This window comes from Sarcophilus harrisii, chromosome 1, assembly GCF_902635505.1.
Source record: "Sarcophilus harrisii chromosome 1, mSarHar1.11, whole genome shotgun sequence".
NCBI lineage: Eukaryota > Metazoa > Chordata > Mammalia > Dasyuromorphia > Dasyuridae > Sarcophilus > Sarcophilus harrisii.
In genome coordinates, this window is record NC_045426.1 from 85,470,428 (window position 1) to 85,491,978 (window position 21,551).

The window sequence follows — 21,551 nt, forward strand, 5'->3', positions numbered from 1 at the left end:
CCCCATCCTGGTTGGGCTCTGCCCTACTCCAGGCCAGGCTTTTCCTCTAGCTGCTGCCCTTCCCAACTTTCTCCAAAGTCGGCCAGGAGAGATCCCAAACTAGGACGAGTTAGGATCCCAGGGTTGGGGGAATTGGGAGCCCCTGGGGGCTGGGGCGGGAACTGGAGCCAGAGCCCTAACTTGAGGAGCCAGGACTTTGAGGGGTGCCTTCAGGGCAAGGCTACCTCCTGGGGGGCCAGGGCGGGAGCTTGGTTTGAAGGGGGCATCTCAGGAGCTGCCAATCACTCCTGTAACTCACCCACCTCCCTCCCTAGCTTCTTCCCCACTCGGCCAGGATGAGGCTGATCTTGGGGCACCAAGGGTGGGGCCTAGGGGGACTGGAGCTGTGGCTGCTGCTGGTCCTAATCGGTAAGGAAGGGATGGGGGAAGGGGGTCCCGATCCCCGCCACTGGGGCTTTGTAAGGCTGCTCAGGACTCGAACTCTTCTGCAGGAAGGAAACCTAGGGACCTTAACCTGGATCCCTTGTCACTGCGGACCAACCAGTGTTGGTCTGTCCATCCCAAAGTCCCCCCCGTTGGTCATTCCTGGCTTGGCGCTATCAGGGGGTATCTTTAATTTATAGAATGGAGGTATTTTGGCAGGTGACTTTGCTTTTGGGGTAGGGGATATCCGTTCCATCGCTGGGCCCTTGTGGGGTGGGGAGGGGGCACGGGAAGACCCGGTAAGTGTCAGCGCCATCTCTGATTGAGTCTGAGCCTTGGGAGTGGGGAGTTTTCTCTACGACTGCTTCCTCTCCTTAGTGTTGGCCAAGGCCCCGGCCCAGAACCCCGACCTGCCTTCAGCCGGTTGTTCCAGGGGAAGCTGCTACCCGGCCACTGGCGATCTCCTGGTTGGCAGAGCAGACAGACTGACAGCCTCGTCCACCTGCGGGCTCAGAGGCCCTGAGCCCTACTGTATAGTCAGCCACCTACAGGTGGGTCACTGGGGAGGGGGAGCAGATCAGAGACATCTTTGCAAGAGAGGGGAGCTGGATTGGGGTGCTGACCCGCGGGCTGGGCCAACAGGACCGGGGAGAGACCTCCAGTATGGACGCATGCAGAGGGTGTGGGAAGCGTCCCGGGATTTGGGAGTCCTCTCCCCCTGCTTCTTGCAGTGTGTGTGACTCTGGACTAGTCAGTTCCTCTGCACGACCCCTACTCTTCTTTCTAAATGGAACCCACTCGGTTCTGATACTTTCTGATTCTATGATTGATCTTTGTGGTGGGTGGGCGAGGGTCCCTCCAGGATGAAAAAAAGTGTTTCCTGTGCGACTCTCGGCATCCATTCTCTGCCCGCCACCCTCAAAGCCACCGAATCCAGAACGTGGTCACCAGCTTTGCCCCCCAACGGCGGTCAGCCTGGTGGCAATCAGAAAATGGTGAGACCAACCGAGCAGGTGGCAGCGGGCAAGTTCCGCCTGAGAGTGGGGAGGGTCGGGGCACCCCCTTCCCAAAGGCTAACAGAAGAGCTGGGGGATGGCGTTCCTGAGCACGGGGGACTAACCTGACTTAGAGGGGGCAAAAGGGTGCCCTGGCTATCAGCCTTTGGAGAGGAAAGAGGTGGACCTTCATACCCACTGTCTCCAATGTTTTCCACCAGGAGTGTCCACCGTCACTATCCAGCTGGACTTAGAGGCTGAATTCCATTTTACCCACCTTATTATGACCTTCAAGGTAATAGGGATGCTGAGGTAGAAGGAATGGAAATAAGGGATTGAACTCCCTGGGGGCTTTTCCCATCTCCATGGTTCCTATGACCACCAATCACCCTGTGACCCTGCTTGACTCTTCTTCCCTTTGGGCAAACTAGCAATCTCTGTGCCTCAGTTTCCTCATCAGCAAAGTAAACGAGTTGGACTAGAGATCCCTCCCAAGTTACAGTCCTATGACCCCAGGGATCCCCTGGTGCTACCCTCCTGTGACCTCCCTGGGATCACCCATGATCTCTGAAGGCCCCTAGATCCACCCTCCTGACTCGGCTCCCCCCTAACCACTCCAGACGTTCCGGCCAGCCGCGATGCTGGTGGAGCGCTCCTCAGACTTCGGGAGGACCTGGCGGGTCTATCGCTATTTCTCCTACGACTGTGGCTCTGACTTCCCTGGGGTCCCTCTGGCCCCCCCCCATCGCGTGGATGACGTGGTCTGCGAGTCTCGATACTCAGAAATTGAGCCCTCCACCGAGGGGGAGGTGAGAGGGCCCGGGCCTTGGGGCTTCGGGGAGGGCGCTGCGGCGGGTGCCGAGGGGAAGGAGCCTAGGGCTGCCGGGCGTGGCTGGTCAGCCCTGGCCCCCCTCCAGATTCAGGCTCTCCGCAGGTCATCTACCGCGTCCTGGACCCGGCCATCCCCATCACCGATCCCTACAGTCCCCGGATCCAGGGTGAGTGTGGCCATGGCCCCTGTCCCAGGCCCCTTCATCACCCTCCTCGGCCTAGGGGCCCCAGGGCAGCATCTGGCCGGCGGCTATTCAGGGCTGTGGGGGCTATTCTGGCTCCTTCCTGCGGCCCCGGAGCAGGTGCTTGGCCCGGTTTAGCTCTAAGCTGGGTGGGGGCAGCGTTTCTGAACGCGACAGCGGCAGCTGGAGGTCCCACCCCAGAGGGCTCCGTCTCCAGGAAGTCTGCCCGCGACTGGGACTAAGGCAGCCCGGGACACCAGCCCTCCCTTCCCTCCCCTCGCATCCACGGGCCTCAGACAGAACGCCCCCCCTGGGCCCCGATCCGCCGTCAGGAAGCCCGGAAAGCCCCGTCCCCTTGGGCCGGGAGAGGGCTCTCTCGGGGCTGGGCCCTGGGGGGGCTTGGGCTCCATGTCCAACCGCCCATTGCCGCTCCCGCACTCTAGACCTCCTGAAGATCACCAACCTTCGGGTGAACTTGACACGGCTTCATACTTTGGGGGACAACCTGCTGGACCCCCGGAGGGAGATCCGGGAGAAATACTATTATGCCCTCTACGAGCTGGTGGTCCGGGGAAACTGCTTCTGCTACGGCCACGCGTCCCAGTGTGCCCGGGCTCCCGGTGCCCCCGCCCACGCCGAGGGCATGGTGAGAACGGGCAGGGTGGAGGGCAGTGCGGGGGGGGGGCTCCGGGGCGAAGGCCCTCACAGCCGGCCTTACCCACCCCCACCCCCCGCAGGTACACGGAGCCTGTGTGTGCAAACACAACACCCGCGGCCTCAACTGCGAGAGCTGCCAGGACTTCTACCACGACCTGCCCTGGCGCCCAGCCGAGGACGGCCGCCCCCACGCTTGTAAAAGTGAGTTCCCGGCTCCCGGCCCCCCGGTCCCCGGCACTCCCCCTCCCAACTCTGGCTGGGGGGGGGGGGGGGGGGGGGCCCAGCCGCAGGTCAGGGAGAAGAGCCTGGCCGGGGTGTGTCTCCTTCTCGATGGACAGGAAGGGGGAAATTGGAGATAAAATGAAAATGAGTCTGGGGGCAGCCCCTCGGGCCTTGGGACTGAAAGTCAAGGGCGAGCGGGGGCCAAAGGCCAGGAGGTCTCCAGGAATGAAAAGCAGCGGGCTTCTATTTCTGTTCCGAGATGTTCTCCCAGACCCAGAAGCGTCTCAGCTAAACTTGTCCGGCTCTGAGTCTGAGTGCCTATTAAGGGAGGGCCAGGGCGGCTCTGCCTGAGGCGTCCCCCGCCCCAGTCCCAGGCAGCGCCCCCTCCCCGCAGGGTGCGAGTGCCACCAGCACGCCCGGAGCTGCCACTTTGACATGGCCGTGTTTCTGGCCTCGGGGAACACGAGCGGAGGCGTGTGTGAGGACTGCCAGCACAACACGGCCGGCCGCCGCTGCGAGCTCTGCCGCCCCTTCTACTTCCGGGACCCTGCGAGGGACCTGCGGGACCCGGCCGCCTGCCGCCGTGAGCAGGGGGGAAGGGCGCGGGGGGTCGCCCGAGGGCCGGGCCCGGGGGTGACCGTCTCCTTGCCCCGCAGCCTGTGACTGTGACCCTGCGGGCGCCCGCGACGGCGGCCTCTGTGACCCCCACGATGACCCCGCCCTGGGGCTTGTGTCCGGCCAGTGTCGCTGCAAGGAGCACGTGGCCGGCCCCCGCTGCCAGCGCTGCCGAGACGGCTACTTCGGCCTGAGCGCCGCGGACCCGCAGGGCTGCCAGAGTACGTGCCCCCTGACGTTGCCCCCCAAACTGCCCCGTCCCCCGGGCTCGGCCGGCCCTTTGTGTTTATAATTTCTACAGTAGCTTTTCATTTTTCAAAAGACACGCAAAGGTGCATCTCAGCCTTGCAAACGCTTGCACTCCATATTTTTGTCCCCACTCCTCCCTCCTCCCTCCCCATCAGCAAGTGTCCCGTGCAGGGGAAGCGGTGCCATTCTCCCAAACTTCCATCGTCCCTAACCTGCCCCCGGCCCCCGCGGTGGGCCCTGGGCCTCCGGCTCTCCTGCCTGACCCCGACCTCACCAGGGCCCGCTGGCCCCCTTTGTGACTTCCCCAGAGCCAGCCCCGCGCCTGCCCCTCCTCCCCCAGGGCCTCTCCCGGGCCCGTCTCAAGCCCAGGTAACAGCGGTGCTCCTGCCCCCTAGGGTGCCAGTGTGACCCCCGGGGCACAGTGCCGGGGGGCCCTCCTTGTGACGCCGGCAGCGGGGCCTGCTTCTGCAAACGCCTGGTGACGGGAAGGCACTGTGAGCGATGCTTGGTGAGGCCCTCGGGGGGGGTACTCCCTCGGGGACGGCGGGGGGGATGGGGGGGGCTCGGGGAGGGGCCCCCACCATGTGACCCCTTCCTCTGCCCGCAGGCCGATCACTGGGGTCTGAGCCATGACCTACTCGGCTGCCGCCCGTGTGACTGTGATGTGGGAGGTGCTCTGGAACCCCGGTGAGCATTTTCCTGGCGGGGTTAGTGCTGGAGAAGTAAGGAACATGCCGTGTGGGAGCTGGAGTTAGTGGAGAGCCAGTCTGTGAGGAGGACCCGACTTCTAATGCAGCCTCAGATACTTACTCTCTGTGCCACCCTGGGCCACTCAACCCCAAATGTGCCCCCTCCCCCCCAAAAAAGGGACTCAGGAGAATCAGCTCATGATTAGAAGAGTGTCAGTTGTGATCAGGTATTGGGGAGGGGTTTGCCCTTTCCTTCACCAGCCCATTTTACAGATGGGAAAACAGACAAACATGGTTAAGTGACGTGCCCAGGGTCACACGGTTAGTATTCCAAGCCAGCTTTGACCTCTGGCTCCAGGCCCAGCCCTCCATCCCTTGGGCCACCTAGCTGCCCTGAGGGTGGGTGTGGGCAGGTTGGGGAAGGGGGTGCATTGGGGGGGGAGCATATCAGTCAGTGACTGGAATGGAGGACTCTCCAGGTGTGCTGAGGACTCGGGGCAGTGTCGGTGTCGCCGACACATGTTTGGGCGACGCTGCGACCAGGTGCAGCCCGGATACTTCTTGCCATTCTTGGACCATCTCACCTTCGAGGCTGAGGCCGCCCGTGGGCAGGTGGGAGCACGGGTGTGGCGGGGGGAGGCTGGAGAACATGCCTGGGAGCGGGGAGGCAGCCTTTTAGGCCCACCAAACAATCTCCTTTCCTGGCAGGCCCTGGACATAATCGAGAGAATGGCACACCCAGGGATGGCAGCCTCCTGGACAGGTGTGGGCTTTGTGCGGCTGCGGGAGGGTCAGACCCTCGAGTTTGTGGTGGCCACGGTGTCCCAGGCCATGGACTACGAACTGCTCCTGCGATATGAACCTCAGGTCTGCTCCCCTTTTCTCTGGCCTTCCGTCCCAGGACCCCCTGATCTCTGACTCTTCTCGCTGGCCCCGAACACCCTAGGCAGACCTCCGCGTCCCCCCATGGATCAATCCCCTTTTGCCCACCGACCTCCCTGGCAGTTTTCCCAGCCTTCCAGACCCCACCCAGCACGCCATTGCCCCCATTCTCAAGGCGCTCTCTTCAGGGAAGCCGGGGAGCACTGGGTTTCCCATCGGGACATCTGGCTCTAAATCCCGGCTCCCCTTTCAGTGATCAGTCCCCTACGAGCCTTGGTCTCCTTGTCTGCAAAATGGAGTTAATAATACTCGCATGAACTACCGTCCCAGGGTAGCTTCCCCCAGGGTGAAGGCCCCGCAGCCTGAGCTCTCACCCACCTCCCCACCCAGGTCCCGGAGCAGTGGGCAGAGGTGACTCTGACTGTGCAGCGGCCAGGGCCTATATCTCCCAGCAGCCCCTGCGGCACCACTGTGCCTGAGGATGACCACTTCCGGGGGATGTTGCAGCCTGGGACCAGGTGAGGGGATGGGGAGGAGGCAGAGCCCTCCTGATTTCCTCCTCTAAAGTGTAAGTACCCACCTGGACACCCCTCCCACTAAGGGCTCTATGTGGCAATCATCAGACAAGGAGCTCCCCATTCCCTCAGTTGGATTTCAGAGTGGGGAAGTTCTGGGTATCACTCACTCACTCTATCACTATGTCTATCAATATCCATATTTATATCTGCCGCTATCTACTTACATTTATATGTATCACTATCTATATATTTGTATTTATATCTATTCTATCATTTATCTCTATCTATTATATATATATATATATATATATATATATATAATTTATATTGCCTCACCCAAAAAAAGTGAAAAAATATGGAATGAATTTGTGACAATCACCCCCTATATATGCAGGGGGCTCTAGAGGTCACAAAGTACTTCCCCACACACCATCGCATGGAAGAAAGAGCTCTAGATTTGGAATCAAGAGACCTGAATATTCAAATCCTCGCTCTGGCATTTACTAGCTAGGTGGTACAGCCTTTCTGAGCCTCAGTTTCCTTATTTGTGAAATATGGGTAATAATACTTGCAAAAGATATTTTGAAGAAAGTGAATGGATGAATGAACAAAGCATTTGTTAAAGGCTCACTATCTGCAAAGAGCTCAGACAAACCATATCTATCTCTATATTTCTATCTCCCTATATGTTTATATCTATAACTATCTTTCTATCTATATCTTCATCTATCTATCTACATCTATATCTATCACTTTCTAACCATATTTGTAACCATACCTATCTTTGGAAAATGGGGAGGGAATGAGAATTTATACGGGGCTAAGCGCTGGTACAAATATTATCTTATTTGATCCTCACAATAACCTTGCAAGGTAGGTGCTGTTATTATCCATCCATTTTACAGATGGAAAAACTGAGGCAGAGAGTGGGTAGATGACTTGCCTAGAGTCATACAGATAGTAAGGCCCATTTGTTCCCGATTCCCGGCCCACCATGATGTCTGCCGCAGCTGCCTCAGTCTTTGGACAAGTCTTTTTTTCAAAACTCTTTGACCCTCAGTTTCCCTATTTGTAAAATGAGGGGGGTTGGATGTGACCCCTGGGGTCCCTTCCAGCTCTAACTCATAGGATCATATGAATTTAGAGACAGGAAGAGCACTGGCTTTGGGGGGGACAGTGGACTTGCAATCAAGCCCTCCCTTTGGAGCCACCCATGGAGGGTGAGACCACTTTGGGTATAAATCATTTTCTCCCTCTGGGCTTCAATTTTTTTCATCTCTAAAATTCAGGATTTAGATTTCATCATCTCCTGGGGCTGATTTCCAGATTTAAAATGATGAAGACTGATAATAATTCACATATTTGTCTGAGCTCTTTGCAGATAGTGAGCCTTTAACAAATGCTTTGTTCATTCATCCATTCACTTTCTTCAAAATATCTTTTGCAAGTATTATTACCCATATTTCACAAATAAGGAAACTGAGGCTCAGAAAGGCTGAGTAACCACCTGGCTAGTAAATGCCAGAGCGAGGATTTGAATATTCAGGTCTCTTGCTTCCAAATCTAGAGCTCTTTCTTCCATGTGATGGTGTGTGGGGAAGTACTTTGTGACCTATAGAGCTCCCTGCATGTCTGTGGGATTATGGGATGAATTCATTCATAGTTTTTTTCACTCTGGCTTTGGTGAGGCAGTTGAAGGTCCATATACATTTTCCAAGCTCCTTCTGTTGGCTAAGCCCCACAAAGGTGATCTGGGAGAGGCAAAAATAAGAGACTCCAGGACTATCTTTTAGGAATTTGTAGGCTAGTCCAGGACCTAGAGAGAAAGGGACAGTGAAACAGGAATATAAAAATGCCTGCAGACCACATCTTGACTTTGAAAACCCCATGTTTATAGATCCCTTTTTTATTAACATTCCAACTGGTTAGGTCAGATAGGAAGTACATTTTACCCAGTCGGGGCCGTCCGTGGGAGAGCTGTGGGTTGCTGTTTGATGCTCCTGGTCTAATAAGGGCGATGATGTCCACACACAAATGCTCCCAGCAGGGCCACAAGAGCTAGGAGGGAGGGGGCTTCTGGAGAGGGAGGATGGTTCCTAGCTGCGAGCAATCAGGAGGCTGTTCCAGGGAGTGCTGGGTCTTCCCCTGGGATGGGTAGCAGGTGGGAGTGAGGACACATTCCAGGCAAAGGGAACAGTGTGAGCAGGAGCAGGAAAACACAGGGCGTGCTCAGGAAGTGGTGACTAATTCATTTTGGCTGCAGGGCAGGGTACATGGTGGAGGGGGGTCACTGATGCTAGAGTTGGGAGGGACCCAGCGGGTCATGGGGTGCAGGCTCCCCCCCTCCCTGGAATTCCCTCCAGAATAATCCTTTGTAAGCATCTCCAGGGATGGGGAAATTCTGAGCCCCTCCTCCCCCCCCACCCCCCCACCCCCGGGCCAGTGACGGTGGTGGATTCAGCCTAAGTGGAGCCGATGTTGGAACCCCTCTCCTTTGCTCCTCATTCTGCTGATTCACATGAGGACAGGTCTGGGAGTCAGGGATGCTGTGTCAGGGAGGGCCTGGGGGTGGGTTCGTGCCTGCTCCCAGCCCCTGGCGAATCTCATCTGGAGCCGGGTCTCCAGCTGGCCAGCCAGGCCCGGCCACCGCCGGGTGCGGTATTGCAGATGGGCCGGTGGGGACAGAGCTGGGGGCCAGGATCCAGATGTGGTCTGTACCTCTCTCAGCGCAGTCTAGCAGAGGTGGTTAGGAGCTGGACACAATGCAGTGCAGCCTATCACGGGCACTTGCCCAGAACTGACAGGGTGCTCCAGATAGGATCTGTGCTTGGACCAAAGAAAATGAAGCATTTCTATTGGGTCGGGATTTTTCCCAGGCGGTTGGTCTCTGCTTCTCTCTCTCCCACTCTCTTCATCCCGCCAGGCAGCTGGGGTTGTTTGTGCTGGGTCCTGTTTTGTTTCCCTGTGTGCGCAGTCACAGAAGGGACTGAGGGATGGGGAGGAGACAAAGGGAGAGCAGAGGCCCAGGAATCACGGAGAGTTTGGCCTGGAGCTCTTGTACGGCCTATGTTCTCTGGGGGTGGGGGCTGACCTTGCCCCTGTTCCCTTCAGATATGTGCTCCTGCCCTCTCCCGTCTGTCTGGAGCCGGGGCTCTCCTACACGATTCGCCTGGAGCTGAGCCGGGCTGGCGGGGATGTGCGCCCCGGAGCCCCCCCTCCCGGCCTGCTCTTTGACTCAGTGAGTTCCCAGAGGGAGGGGAAGGTGGCAGCCTGGGTGCCAGGGGGATGGCCGCCAGGGTGGCCTGGGCCCGGGGAGTGCCTGGGCAGGAAGTCGGGGCCCGAGGGCAGGGCGGCCTTGCTGAGCCCCTTCTCCCCTCAGCTGGTGCTGGTGCCCCGATGGGCATCCCTGGAGATGTTTAGCGCAGGAGATGCCGGTGCCCTGGAGAGACGGGCCACCTTTGAACGTTACCGCTGCCACGAGGAGGGCCTGACACCTGCCAAGAGCCCCCCGGTAGAAGCCTGTGCCCCCCTCCTCCGAAGCCTGGCTGCCCTGGTGTATGATGGAGCGCTGGGTCAGTCACAGCCTGTGGGCAGGGGGCAGGGAAGGGAAGGGTGGCTGGGGCCTGCCAGGATGCAACCCCCCTTGTCCGCTTTCTCCTCAGCCTGCCAGTGTGACCCCCAGGGCTCCCTGAGCTCCGAGTGCCAGGCCCACGGTGGGCAGTGTCCATGCAAGCCCCATGTGACTGGGAGGCGCTGTGACCGCTGCGCGCCAGGAACCTTTGGCTTTGGTCCTTCCGGCTGCAGGGGTACTGCCTCTCCCCCCTCCCACTTCCCAGTCCACCCCCTGGCCTCTGCCCCTTTTCACCCCCACCTCCCTAAACAAAGTCCTGCCGGGCCCTGAAACCTAGCTGTCCGGCGCCTCATCTGCACATGAGGGTCCATACTTGTTGCCTCTGGCTTCTGGGAGCACAATGAGAAAAGGCCTCATTGGTGGCTAGACGGGGCACTGGGCCTAGCTTCAGGAAGAGCCAAGTTCAAATCTAGCCACAGACACCGACCAGCTATGTCATCTTTAGCAGGTCCCCTCCAACTCGGTTTCCTCATTTGTGAAATGGGGATAAGAATAGGAGCAGATGAGATAATTGCCAAGGGCGATAGAAGCGCTGGCTGTGTGTTCCAGCAGCTCCTGTGCCCGCTGCGCCAGCTTCCATCTCTGTCTCCCCAGCCTGCCAGTGCAGTCCCGAGGGCAGTCTCAGCAGTCTGTGTCACGAGGCCAGCGGGCAGTGCCCCTGCCGGCCTGGAGCTTTTGGGCCACGCTGTGATCGGTGCCAGCCGGGGCAGTGGGGGTTCCCCAGCTGCCGCCCTTGTCACTGTAACGGGCACGCGGACGATTGTGACCCAAGGACCGGGTCCTGCCAGAGCTGCCGGGACCACACGGCGGGGGACCACTGTGAAAGGTATGAACGGGGCACAAGAGGAAGCCGAGGCAGAAAAGGCAGGGGCAGGACGGCCTGCTCCTGCCATCAGACTGTTTCCTCACCTCTGTCTCTAGGTGCATGGCAGGCTTCTATGGGAACCCGGTGCTGGCATCGGGAGGCCACTGCCGCCCCTGCCCTTGCCCCGAGGGCCCAGGGGGGCAGCGACACTTTGCTACCTCCTGCCATCAGGACCGGCACTCCCAGCAAGTGATTTGCCACTGCCAGCCTGGCTACACGGGTGAGTCGTTGGGGAGTGGGGGGAGAAGGTCGCTCACTCAGTCTGTGGTCAGAGGGCCTGACCCACGGCTAGTGACCTTGGGGGATCAGCAAATCAGGGAATACTTAATAAGCCTTGGGCAGCTCTGGGCTAGCTCCGGGGCAGTCAGGCTCAGACTGAATCGGACCGAGGGCGTCGGAGTAGAAGGGCTCTGAGCCCCGTTATCTGGCCTTGTGGTTCATCACCTTTTTGCAGTTTTATCATTCTTTCCAGCCTTGAGAGCGTGGGAGGGTGCCAGGCAGGCCTAGAGCCCCTGTGTGCACTCTGCGAGGTTGGGTTCTCGCCCCTGTCCCCTGGCAGGCCCACGCTGTGAGGAGTGTGCCCCTGGACACTTTGGGGACCCACTGAGGCCAGGGGGCCGGTGCCAGCCATGTGAATGCAGCAGCAACATCGATCCCATGGACCCCGAGGCCTGTGACCGCCAAACTGGGCAGTGTTTGCGCTGTCTCCACAACTCGGAAGGGCCTCGCTGTGCCCACTGTCGCCTTGGATACTATGGGCAGGCTGCCCACCAGAGCTGCCGGAGTGAGTGTGGGCCCTGGTGGCACAGAGCTGGGGTGGGTAGGAGGGAGCTCCGGGAAGGATAGCTCTGCCTTAGTCTAAGGGGAAGGCATGAAGTGGGGGAAACAGTCCCAGCCCTCAGGGACCCCTATTCTGAGAGGGCAGACCAGGCCCTACCGTTTGGAGTGCTCTGTCCAGCTTAGGGCCCGTTCTGGCCATCACCTGGGCTCTTGGTTGGCAGGGTGCACCTGTAATTTTCTGGGCACAGAGCGCAGTCAATGCCCTTCTCAAGACAAATGCCGCTGTGATCCAGGCAGTGGGCAGTGCCCATGCCTACCCAACATTCAGGGACAGAGCTGTGACCGTTGTGCCCCCAACTTTTGGAACCTGGCAAGTGGGCAAGGCTGCCAGCCCTGTTCCTGTCACCCCAGCCATGCTACCAGTCCTTCCTGCAATGAGGTTGGTGCTCTCCTGGCATTAACAGCCTAGCCCCTTTTTCCCTCCTTTAACTTTGGGGGCACTTCTGGGGATCTGCTCCCTTGGTCTCAAAGGTTCATAGACCCTCTGCATGGCCTTCTCCTCTGGGAATCGCTGGCTTCCCCACAGACACGGGGAAGGGGGGAGGAGAGCCGTGATGTTTCCCGAGGGGCTCCTCCCGCTGTGGAGACTTCCTGAGGGATCCCCGGCATCTCTGCACAGTTCACAGGGCAGTGTCATTGCCGAGCAGGCTTTGGAGGCCGCACATGCACTGAGTGCCAGGAGAACCACTGGGGAGATCCCGGCCTGCAGTGTCGGGGTGAGCATGCCAGCGGGGGAAGCAATGAGAGGGGCGGCCAAGTACCATGAGTGGGGGAGGTCAGAAGCATGGGCTGTGCCCAGAACTCGGGTATTCGGGGTGAGGGCCAAGCTTCTTAACCGTGTCTTTTCTCCCTCCTCCTGCAGCTTGTGACTGTGACTCAAGAGGCATTGAGACCCCTCAGTGCCACCATGCCACAGGGCACTGTGTCTGCCGGCCAGGTGTGGCAGGTGTGCGCTGTGACCAGTGTGCCCGAGGCTTTTCGGGGGTTTTCCCTGCATGCCAGCCATGCCATGCCTGCTTTGGGGACTGGGACCGGATTGTGCAAGGCCTGGCCTCGCGCACTCGCGCTCTCGAACAGCGAGCTCGGGAATTACACCAGCTGGGGGCCCTGGGGGCCTTTGAGAAGAATTTCCGCCTGCTGGGAGAGAAGCTGGGCACTGTGCAGGGCATTGTGAATGCCCGCAATGCCACAGCTGCCGCCACCTTGCAGCTTATGGCCATTACAGAAGACTTGAGGTGCGGGCACGTGACTGGGGTGGACGCGGTCCATTTTTCTGTCTCTGGCTCTATAGTCACAGAGCCCTCAGTCTGAAAGTGAAGGCCCAGTGCCCGCCATGGGGGAGGGGAGAGGACAGGGCCTTATTTCGGGGCCTCATTTTTTCCTCCTTCTCCGCACCAGGCACGACATTGAGGAAGCTACAGGACAGCTGACTAAGCTGGAAGGAGAGCTGACAGAGGCCCAGGATGAGAACTTCAATGCCAACCATGCCCTTAGTGGATTGGAGCGAGATGGCCGAGCTCTTAACCTTACCCTAAGGCAGCTGGGCCAGCATCTGGACGTGCTGAAACACTCCAACTTCCTGGGTCAGTACCGGGAGAAGCAGGGAAGGGAGGATGGATCTCCGGGCTGGGCCTGGAGGGCACCTCCAAGGCCATCCAGTCCAAGTCCCTCGTTGCATAGATGAGGAGACTGAGGTCCATGCGAGCTCAAGGCCTTGCCAAACAGCTTTTAGTGGCAGAAACCAGATGTAGGACTGGTCTTTGTCCTGACCCACACCGTAAAGGCCCCTCCTGCATTAAATGTCTGTCTCTTTTACTTTTTCCCTGAGTGACCCAGGGCATGTATGTCCCTTTGGCCTGTTTCCTCATCTGTACCTCCCAGGTCTACATCTCATGATTCCGTGATCCTGGGGGTCAGAAGGTGGGAAGGTGGGATGAGGAGATGAAGGCAAAAGCAGGACCTAGATTTGACGCGGGGGTCAAAGAATGGGGACCTCTGTGTATACTGCTGCCTCTGGAGTTTTGCCTTGTTTTTAGGGGCCTATGACAGTATCCGTCAGTCCCACGCTCAGTCATCTGAGGCGGAGCATCGTGCAAATCGCTCAGCCCTGGCTGTCCCTGGCCCTGTGAGCGACTCAGCAGCTACACGGCGCCGAGCAGAAGGCTTGATGGGCAGCCAGAGAGACAGCTTTGACCGGAGGAATGTGGCCAACCGGAGGGCTCTGGGTGAACTTGCAGCCAAGGCCAACAGCCTTAGCCTGACGGGCATCAATGAGCTGGTGAGCTGGGCACAGAGCAAATCTGGGTTGGAGACCTGGGTTTGGAGCCAGCCAGAGGCACGTTGGAGGTTTGTGCTGAGGGAGCCAAGCCCTCCTGGGCACTGCCTTCACAAATCCTCTTGTCTGCTGTCAGTGGAACAGTGGCTCAGACTGAAAAGTGTGGGGCTTTTTAAAAAGTTATTTCTTCAATCATTTAAGCACTTAGTGCGTGCTAGATGCTGGGGATGCAATGACAGAAACAAAGCACTCCTCATGAGCATCATGTTGTAGATAATTGAGAAGTCAAAACAGGAGATGAAGGAGAGGTGATATTTGTTTAGGGCACTTTAAAAAATATCTCTACTTAGGAACAGGTAGGAGGAGAGGTCCTTTTAGGTAGCTCCTCTGATTCTGCTTCAGGGGCTAATCCAGGAGATAAACCAGCCTTGCCAAAAATGTCTCTCTGGAGAATCCCAACAACTCCCAGACATCTGATATGGAGAGAAGAGAGCTGTCTTTCTTTCATGAGCATGGGTGGCAAGAAGCAAGGTTAAGTAGGTTCACGATTCCTGACTGTCCTTTTATAGTCACAAAAAGGTTTCCCTGGCAACTTTGCTGTGCTTTTTTAAAGGCTCCCTAGTCCTACCTTAGAAAGACCTGGGCTCAACTTTTAAGAGGACTGCTTTTTTATTTAAGTAAATTTTTATCACTGTCTTTTAAAATCAATTTCTCCCTCTACTCTTCAGCACCATCCCCAGGGGGATATTGCTGTAATTTTCAAAGGAAAAAAAAATAAAAATTAAGGGAAAAAAAGCACTAAAATACACTGAAAAAAAAATCTAACAAGATATGCAATATTGTGTATCTAATTTATATTTTAATGTACTTAACATCTACTGGTCATCCTGCCATCTGGGGGAGGGGATGGGGGGTAAGAGGTGAAAAATTGGAACAAGAGGTTTGGCAATTGTTAATGCTGTAAAGTTACCCATACATATATCATGTAAATAAAAGGCTATTAAATAAAAAAAAAAAAAGATATGCAATATTCCACACATTGGACTTCTCCAACTTCTGTATAAGAGGAAATGACAGATAGCTTTTTCAAGAGATTATACTTTTTCCCTTTCTGAATATTTTAAAAACAGATACAATAATAATAATGAACATTTTTACATTTTAATTATTTTTATAGGCATTTACCTACTGTTTCCCCAAATCAAACAATTCAGGGAGGGGGAAAATTAGAAAAAGTCATATAACAAATATGCCTTGTCTAGTCAGATCAATTCCAATATTGGCCATGTCCAAAAATGCATGTTTCTTTCTGTATTTTAAAGTTATTGCCTCACTAGAGCAGCTATTCATATATTTATGGTGCTATTAAGGCTTATAAGATCATTATGACAATAATAATTGCATTTATTTCTTTTAAAAATTGTTTAGTCATTTTTTTCAGTTGTGACTGATTCTCTGTGATCCCATTTAGGCTTTTCTTGGTGAAGGTACTAGAGTGATTTCTGTCTCTGGCTCATTTCATAGATGAAGAAACTGAAGCAAATGGGGTTAAAGTGATTAAAATATGGTTACAGGATTAAAGTGGTTACAGATGAGAAAATGGAGGCAAACAGGATCTCATAGATTGCCAGATTTAAACTCATAAAGTCTTCCTAACTTCAAGTATCCAAGTGGATACTATAGCCACTGTGCTACCTAGCTGACCATGTAACACTTTGCTAAGATTTGAGAGACTATGAAGAGGGGAGGGGAATGGGAGAAAATGGGAAAGAATGGGGAAATCATAGGGTCTGAAAGAGCTTTAAGTATCAAATGAAAGATTGTCTCTTTGGTCCTTGTGTTGGTCACTCTGGCCAGCCAAGTCTGTCGAATAAAGATAGGACACATGTGTGCCTTAACTGCCTGTGTTTTGCCAGGTATGTGGGGCCCCTGGGGATGCTCCCTGTGCCACAAGCCCATGTGGTGGGGCTGGCTGCAGGGATGAGGATGGACAGCGCCGCTGTGGGGGCCTGAACTGTCAAGGAGCAGCAGCCACAGCAGACAATGCACTGGGCCGGGCGCGGCACACACAGGAGGAATTGCGGCGGACCCTGGGAGATGCAGATGGGCTTGTGGGCAAGGTAGGCACTAGATGCAAAAAGGAGAGGATGGGTCAGACACTGGAAACAGTCATAGACAGGACCAAGCTTGTCCCTTGCTTCTAGGTGGCAGAGGCAAGGCTACAAGCAGGTGTGGCCCGACAGCGAGCACAGGCAGCCCTGGAAAAGGCCAATGAAACCCGGGACCGAGTGGAAAGGGCAAACCAGGAACTTCGTGAACTGATTCAAAATGTCAAGGACTTCTTGAGTCGTAAGCCTGGGGACCAGTTAGCCAAGATAGGGGGCTAGCTAAGCACGTGTCTGTATATCTAAGCTTGTGTCCTTTGTTTCTGTAGAAGAGGGAGCTGACCCTGGTAGCATTGAGGCAGTAGCCACTCATGTGCTGGAGCTGTCCATCCCAGCATCACCTGCTCAGATCCACCATCTGGCAAATGAGATTGCTGAGCGAGTACGGAGCCTCGGGGATGTGGACACCATTCTGCAGCGCACAGCGGGGGATGTGCGCCAGGCTGAGCAACTTCTGCAAGATGCCCAGCAGGCCCGGTGAGCTCAGACCCCTGCTGAGGGCCTGGTCAATTGCCATCTCTGACTTCTGACCCTAACCCCTCAATACCCCAGTGCAAACTTCTGATACCCAAAGCATGGCCAACTTTGAGGTTTGACTTACCACAAAATAGCAGTATTCAAGGATCCCAATCAGTCCCCATGCTTCAACCTTGACATATTTAGAACAGTTGTCCCTAACCATGATACCCTAGCAGGTACTTCAGCCCCAGGCATGAGCTCTATCATCAAATAGAATTATTGATAGAAAATTGACTGACTCAGAAGTCAGTCGGCCCCATCTCTAACATACAATTGTAATACCCTGAGGATCCTGTAGCCTTTAGATTGTTGACTCTAAAATAATCACAGTCCCCAAAATAGGGAAAAAAAAAACCAAAACACTGTATTAGGAAGTCAGAAGTTTGAAGACTAACTGTATTATTGACTAGTGATATAACACTGGGCAAATAATTTCACTTCTTGGGGCCTCAGTTTCCTCATTTGCAAAGTAAGAAGGTTATGCTTTCTAATGTCCTTTCCAGATCTAAATTCTATAATGCCCTATAAGGGCATGTTCAGCTCCAACCACCAACCCTCAACATGCACACTTATTCCTTCAGGAGGCTCTGAAAAGATCTGCCCTTTGATTCCCAATTTCCCTCTCTAACATCTTAACTTCCCAACTCCTCTGTGCAGGACCCGGGCCCAAAGTGAGAAGCAGAAGGCAGAGATGGTGCAGGATGCTCTTGAGGAAGCAAGACGGGCACAGGGTGCAGCAAAAGGCGCTATCCGTGGGGCAGCCGCTGACACGGAGGGCACTGAGCAAACACTGGGCAGGGTGAGCCCCCATTAGGGCTTTTGTCAGGGTGCTCAGACCATAAGAACACAGTCTTAAGGCAGGAAGGATCCTTAGACTCATCTAGTTTGATTCCCCCATTTCTGAGACTGAGGATGTTAAATGGCATCTCCAAGTCACAGTGGCCTCTCAGGCTATAAACATAGGCCCAGCTTTTTACTACCAAATCATTCTGCCTCTACTACTATTCCCTGACTGCAGGGAAAGGCTGATGTAAGGGCAACATAAAAACAATCCTTGCTCACGAGGAACTTGTGTTCTGTCAAGAAAGAAAACATATATATGTAAATACATACAGAAACTATACAAGGCAAACCCAAGATTCTCTGGGGTAAGAGGGCATTGGCACCTGGAGGGCTTTATGGAGAAGGTGAGACTTGGACTGATATATAAGTAGGCTTCAGAGATGAGGAGGGAGAACATTTCACAAATAGGAGACTGCTGATGCAAAGGCAAGATGGGAGATAAGTGTCCTGTGTGAGGAATAGCAGGAAAGCCAGTTTGGTTATGTGGGGAATAATATATAGCAAGGCTGGAAAAGTAGGTTGGGCCCTGGTTGTGAGTAGTTTTAAATGCTCCCTAAAAGAAATTTATATTTTATGCTAGAGGTGACAAGGAACTATTGAAGCTGATTGTTTTAGGGATGACCAGATGTGAACAGATTTGTGCCTTAAGAAAATCACTTTAGCAACTGAATGGAGGATTGAGGACAGATACTTGAAAAGGGAAAACTAAATGGAGGCTGCTCAGGGCTGTGAGTTCAGAAGAACCTAGGGGATTGGTAAAAGGGAGCCCAGAAACACTCTGGTCCTGTAGCCTGATGGGACTTAGCATTCTACTGCCTGGGAATGCTAGAAAAGCAGTCTATTTTGAGGCTTGATGGTCTGTGTGCAGGTTCGGGAGAAGACAGCTGGAGCAGAGCGGGATTTGAGCATGGCAACAGAGCGAACCGAGAGGTTGGATGCTCAGCTGGATGCTTTGAAGTTGAAAAGGGCTGGGAATAGCCTGGAAGCCACACGGGCTGAAGAGACAGCTAATAGTGCCCAGGGTCGGGCCCAGGAGGCTGAGCAGGTAAAAGGGAACAGGCAGGTTGCAAGACGTTGCCATGGTTTCCTGGAGGCGAAGGCTTACCCTGGGGAATCTGAGAATGGCTGGAGACAGATGAGGCCAGCTGGGGAGGGTTCTTCCAGTGAAGTGGTGAGGTGTGTCTCTGATGGCACTGGTATTTTCACTCCCCTTTCCTGGGCAGCTGCTGAAGGGCCAGCTGGGTGACCGATACCAGACTGTGAGGGATCTTGCTGATCGGAAGGCCCAGGGTGTCCTTCAGGCTAAGGAGAGAGCTGAGCGTCTACGGGATGAGGCCCGGGGACTGCTACAGGATGCTCAAGACAAACTTCGGAGATTGCATGGTAAGACCAGATAGAAGGGAGGTGGGGTGAAATAGAGTAAGGAAGATGCAGCCCCAGCTTCAAAGAGTCCTCTTGGAGGAGCATGAAGATAGAGAAGTATAAACATCTGCTTGGACAAAGCTGTATAGGGGAGACAAAAATGGGGAAAGGCTTGGGGTGATTAGAAATAGAATTAGTCCCTGGAAGGTGTGTTTTCTGGGATAGGTGAACTTCAGAGCAAAGTGGGGCTGACAAGGGGGGTGAGCAATAAAGGGCCAGAGAATTAATGGAAAGGGCAGAACCAGGAACCAAGAGTTTAAATGTTTTGTCTGCAGAGCTGGAAGGCACATATGAAGTGAATGAACGGGCCCTGGAGGGCAAAGCAGCTCAGTTGGATGGCCTGGAGGCCAAAATGAAGGATGTCCTTCAGTCCATCAATCAGCAGATTCAGATCTACAACACCTGTCAGTGATTCCTTCCTTCCCTTCCCTTGGGCTACCCCATGAGGAGCTCATGGATGGGTACACATTGCCTGAATCAACATCTCCTGATTCGGGTTGGGCTTAAGGGCTTGGACAATTAAGGTGTGGGCCTGGGTTGGAGAGTGTTGTGGCTTTGTCTCTCCAACCCTCCTGGGCCATCAGATAAATCTGAATTTGTGAAGCTGACCTGGGTATGTCTCTGATTTCAAGTATGTGGGGAAGAAGAGGGGGGTAGTGACCATTCAGCCTCTATTTTTTTGTTTTTAACTCAAGTTTCATTGATGCCTTTTGTTTCCATTTCACAGACAGTTCTGGAGGTGTTCATTCCTCTACTCCCCCGTGAGCTTTCTTTCTATTTAAAAGAAAACAACTGAGTATTAAAAGCACTCAAGCTGAATAAGCCATGTTCAGTGCCCATGCTTCTTCCTAATCCAGGGCAAAGAAGGAGGGATAGGACAAATAACTATTTGTCCCTCCCTCCTTCCAGGCCAAAAAACCAATCATTATAGTCACACAGGGTTTGGGTCCACTTTGGAGTTCTTTCCACTTACTTTTTTGTGGTTTATACTGTTTTCCTGGTTCCATTTACTTTACTCTGCTTCAATCCCTACAGGTTTCCCCTTATTCCTCACACTCCTAGCTTCTTACCACATCTAAGATTCAGTCCCATTCCAAGTTACAATTTTTGTTATTGTTCAATCCTTTTTTCAGTTTTGACTCTTCATGACTCCATTTATTGGCAAAGACACCAGAATGATTTGCTGTTTCTTTCTCCGGATCATTTTACAGATGAAGAAACTGAAGCAAACAGGGTTAGGGGACTTGCCCAAGGTCTCATAGCTAGTAAGTGTCTGAGGCTAGGTTTGAACTCAGGAAGTTAAGTCTCCCTGACTCCCTAACAGTTGTACAACTCAGCTGCCTCGTTACAACTTATTTAGGCTTCCCCAATTATTGGGTACCATAGTTCTACTTTTTTGCTACCCCTGAAAAGGTTGTTGTGAATATTTTGTTTACATAGGAGACCTTTCTTTGTGTTTAACACACAACAGGAGGATCCCTGCAGCAAATCATCAGTTCCCAAGCATGAATGAAGTATCCCGGATAGGCTGGGCTAGGTGGGAGCTGGGTAGGCACAACTGAGCTTAGGCATGTCTCAAATACATTTTTTGGTAATATTTTTGTAATTACATAGAAAAACAATTTTAATGTTTTTTTTTAAAATAAATTTCTTTTAAAAAATTTAAAAAATAAATTCCCTCCCTCCACTCTCATTCCTCAATTTGATACAGGTTAGACACGTGCAATCATACAAAATATATTTCTACATTAGTCTGTTGTGTGCCAAAAACACAAAAAAGCAAAACAATCTGCAAAAAAAAGCAGAAGCATCTGCCATGATCGACATTCAGATGCCATCATTTCTGGAAAGGGAGAGCATTTTTCATGATGAGATTTGTGGAACTGTCTTGAATCCTTATATTGCCTGGACCATTTTAGAGTATCTGTCACATGCCATATAAGCTGTGACTACGTACAACGTTCTCACTTTACTTTTTATCAATTCACTAAGTCTTGACAGGTTTTCCTGAAGCCACCCGACTCTTTTTTTTTTTTTTTAATTTAATAGCCTTTTATTTACAGGTTATATATATGGGTAACTTTACAGCATTAACAATTGCCAGACCTCTTGTTCCAATTTTTCACCTCTTACCCCCCCACCCCCTCCTCCAGATGGCAGGATGACCAGTAGATGTTAAGTACATTAAAATATAAATTAGATACACAATAAGTATACATGACCACAACATTATTTTGCTGTACAAAAAGAATCAGACTCTGAAATACTGTACAATTAGCTTGTGAAGGAAATCAAAAATGCAGGTGGGCATAAATATAGGGATTGGGAATTCAATGTAATGGTTTTTAGTTATCTCCCAAAGTTCTTTTTCTGGGCGTAGCTGGTTCAGTTCATTACTGCTCCATTAGAAATGATTTGGTTGATCTCATTGCTGCGGATGGCCTGGTCCATCAGAACTGGTCATCATCTAGTATTGTTGTTGAAGTATATAATGATCTCCTGGTCCTGCTCATTTCACTCAGCATCAGTTCGTGTAAGTCTCTCCAGGCCTTTCTGAAATCATCCTGTTGGTCATTTCTTACAGAACAATAATATTTCATAATATTCATATACCACAATTTATTCAGCCATTCTCCAACTGATGGACATCCATTCAGTTTCCAGTTTCTAGCCACTACAAACAGGGCTGCCACAAACATTCGTGCACATACAGGTCCCTTTCCCTTCT

At 53.4% G+C, this 21,551-nt stretch overlaps 1 protein-coding gene across 1 annotated transcript; it reads left to right on the forward strand.

Annotated features, from left to right (window-relative positions):
* The first annotated feature begins 56 nt into the window (after positions 1-56).
* On the forward strand, positions 57-19,649 carry LOC100931469 (laminin subunit beta-2). The gene is made up of 34 exons (XM_031959403.1): positions 57-108; positions 315-408; positions 802-974; positions 1,286-1,418; positions 1,640-1,713; positions 2,039-2,227; positions 2,353-2,416; positions 2,875-3,077; positions 3,169-3,289; positions 3,705-3,893; positions 3,967-4,146; positions 4,570-4,682; positions 4,782-4,861; positions 5,343-5,475; positions 5,572-5,730; positions 6,136-6,263; positions 9,375-9,501; positions 9,643-9,835; positions 9,926-10,069; positions 10,489-10,720; positions 10,816-10,979; positions 11,319-11,543; positions 11,761-11,978; positions 12,219-12,315; positions 12,462-12,834; positions 12,998-13,182; positions 13,636-13,877; positions 15,791-15,994; positions 16,079-16,223; positions 16,309-16,516; positions 17,216-17,357; positions 18,270-18,446; positions 18,625-18,784; positions 19,099-19,649. Exons 2-34 carry the CDS (start codon positions 336-338, stop codon positions 19,233-19,235), a joined length of 5,385 nt encoding a protein of 1,794 aa, XP_031815263.1. The 5' UTR covers positions 57-108; positions 315-335; the 3' UTR covers positions 19,236-19,649.
* Positions 19,650-21,551: the final 1,902 nt, after the last annotated feature.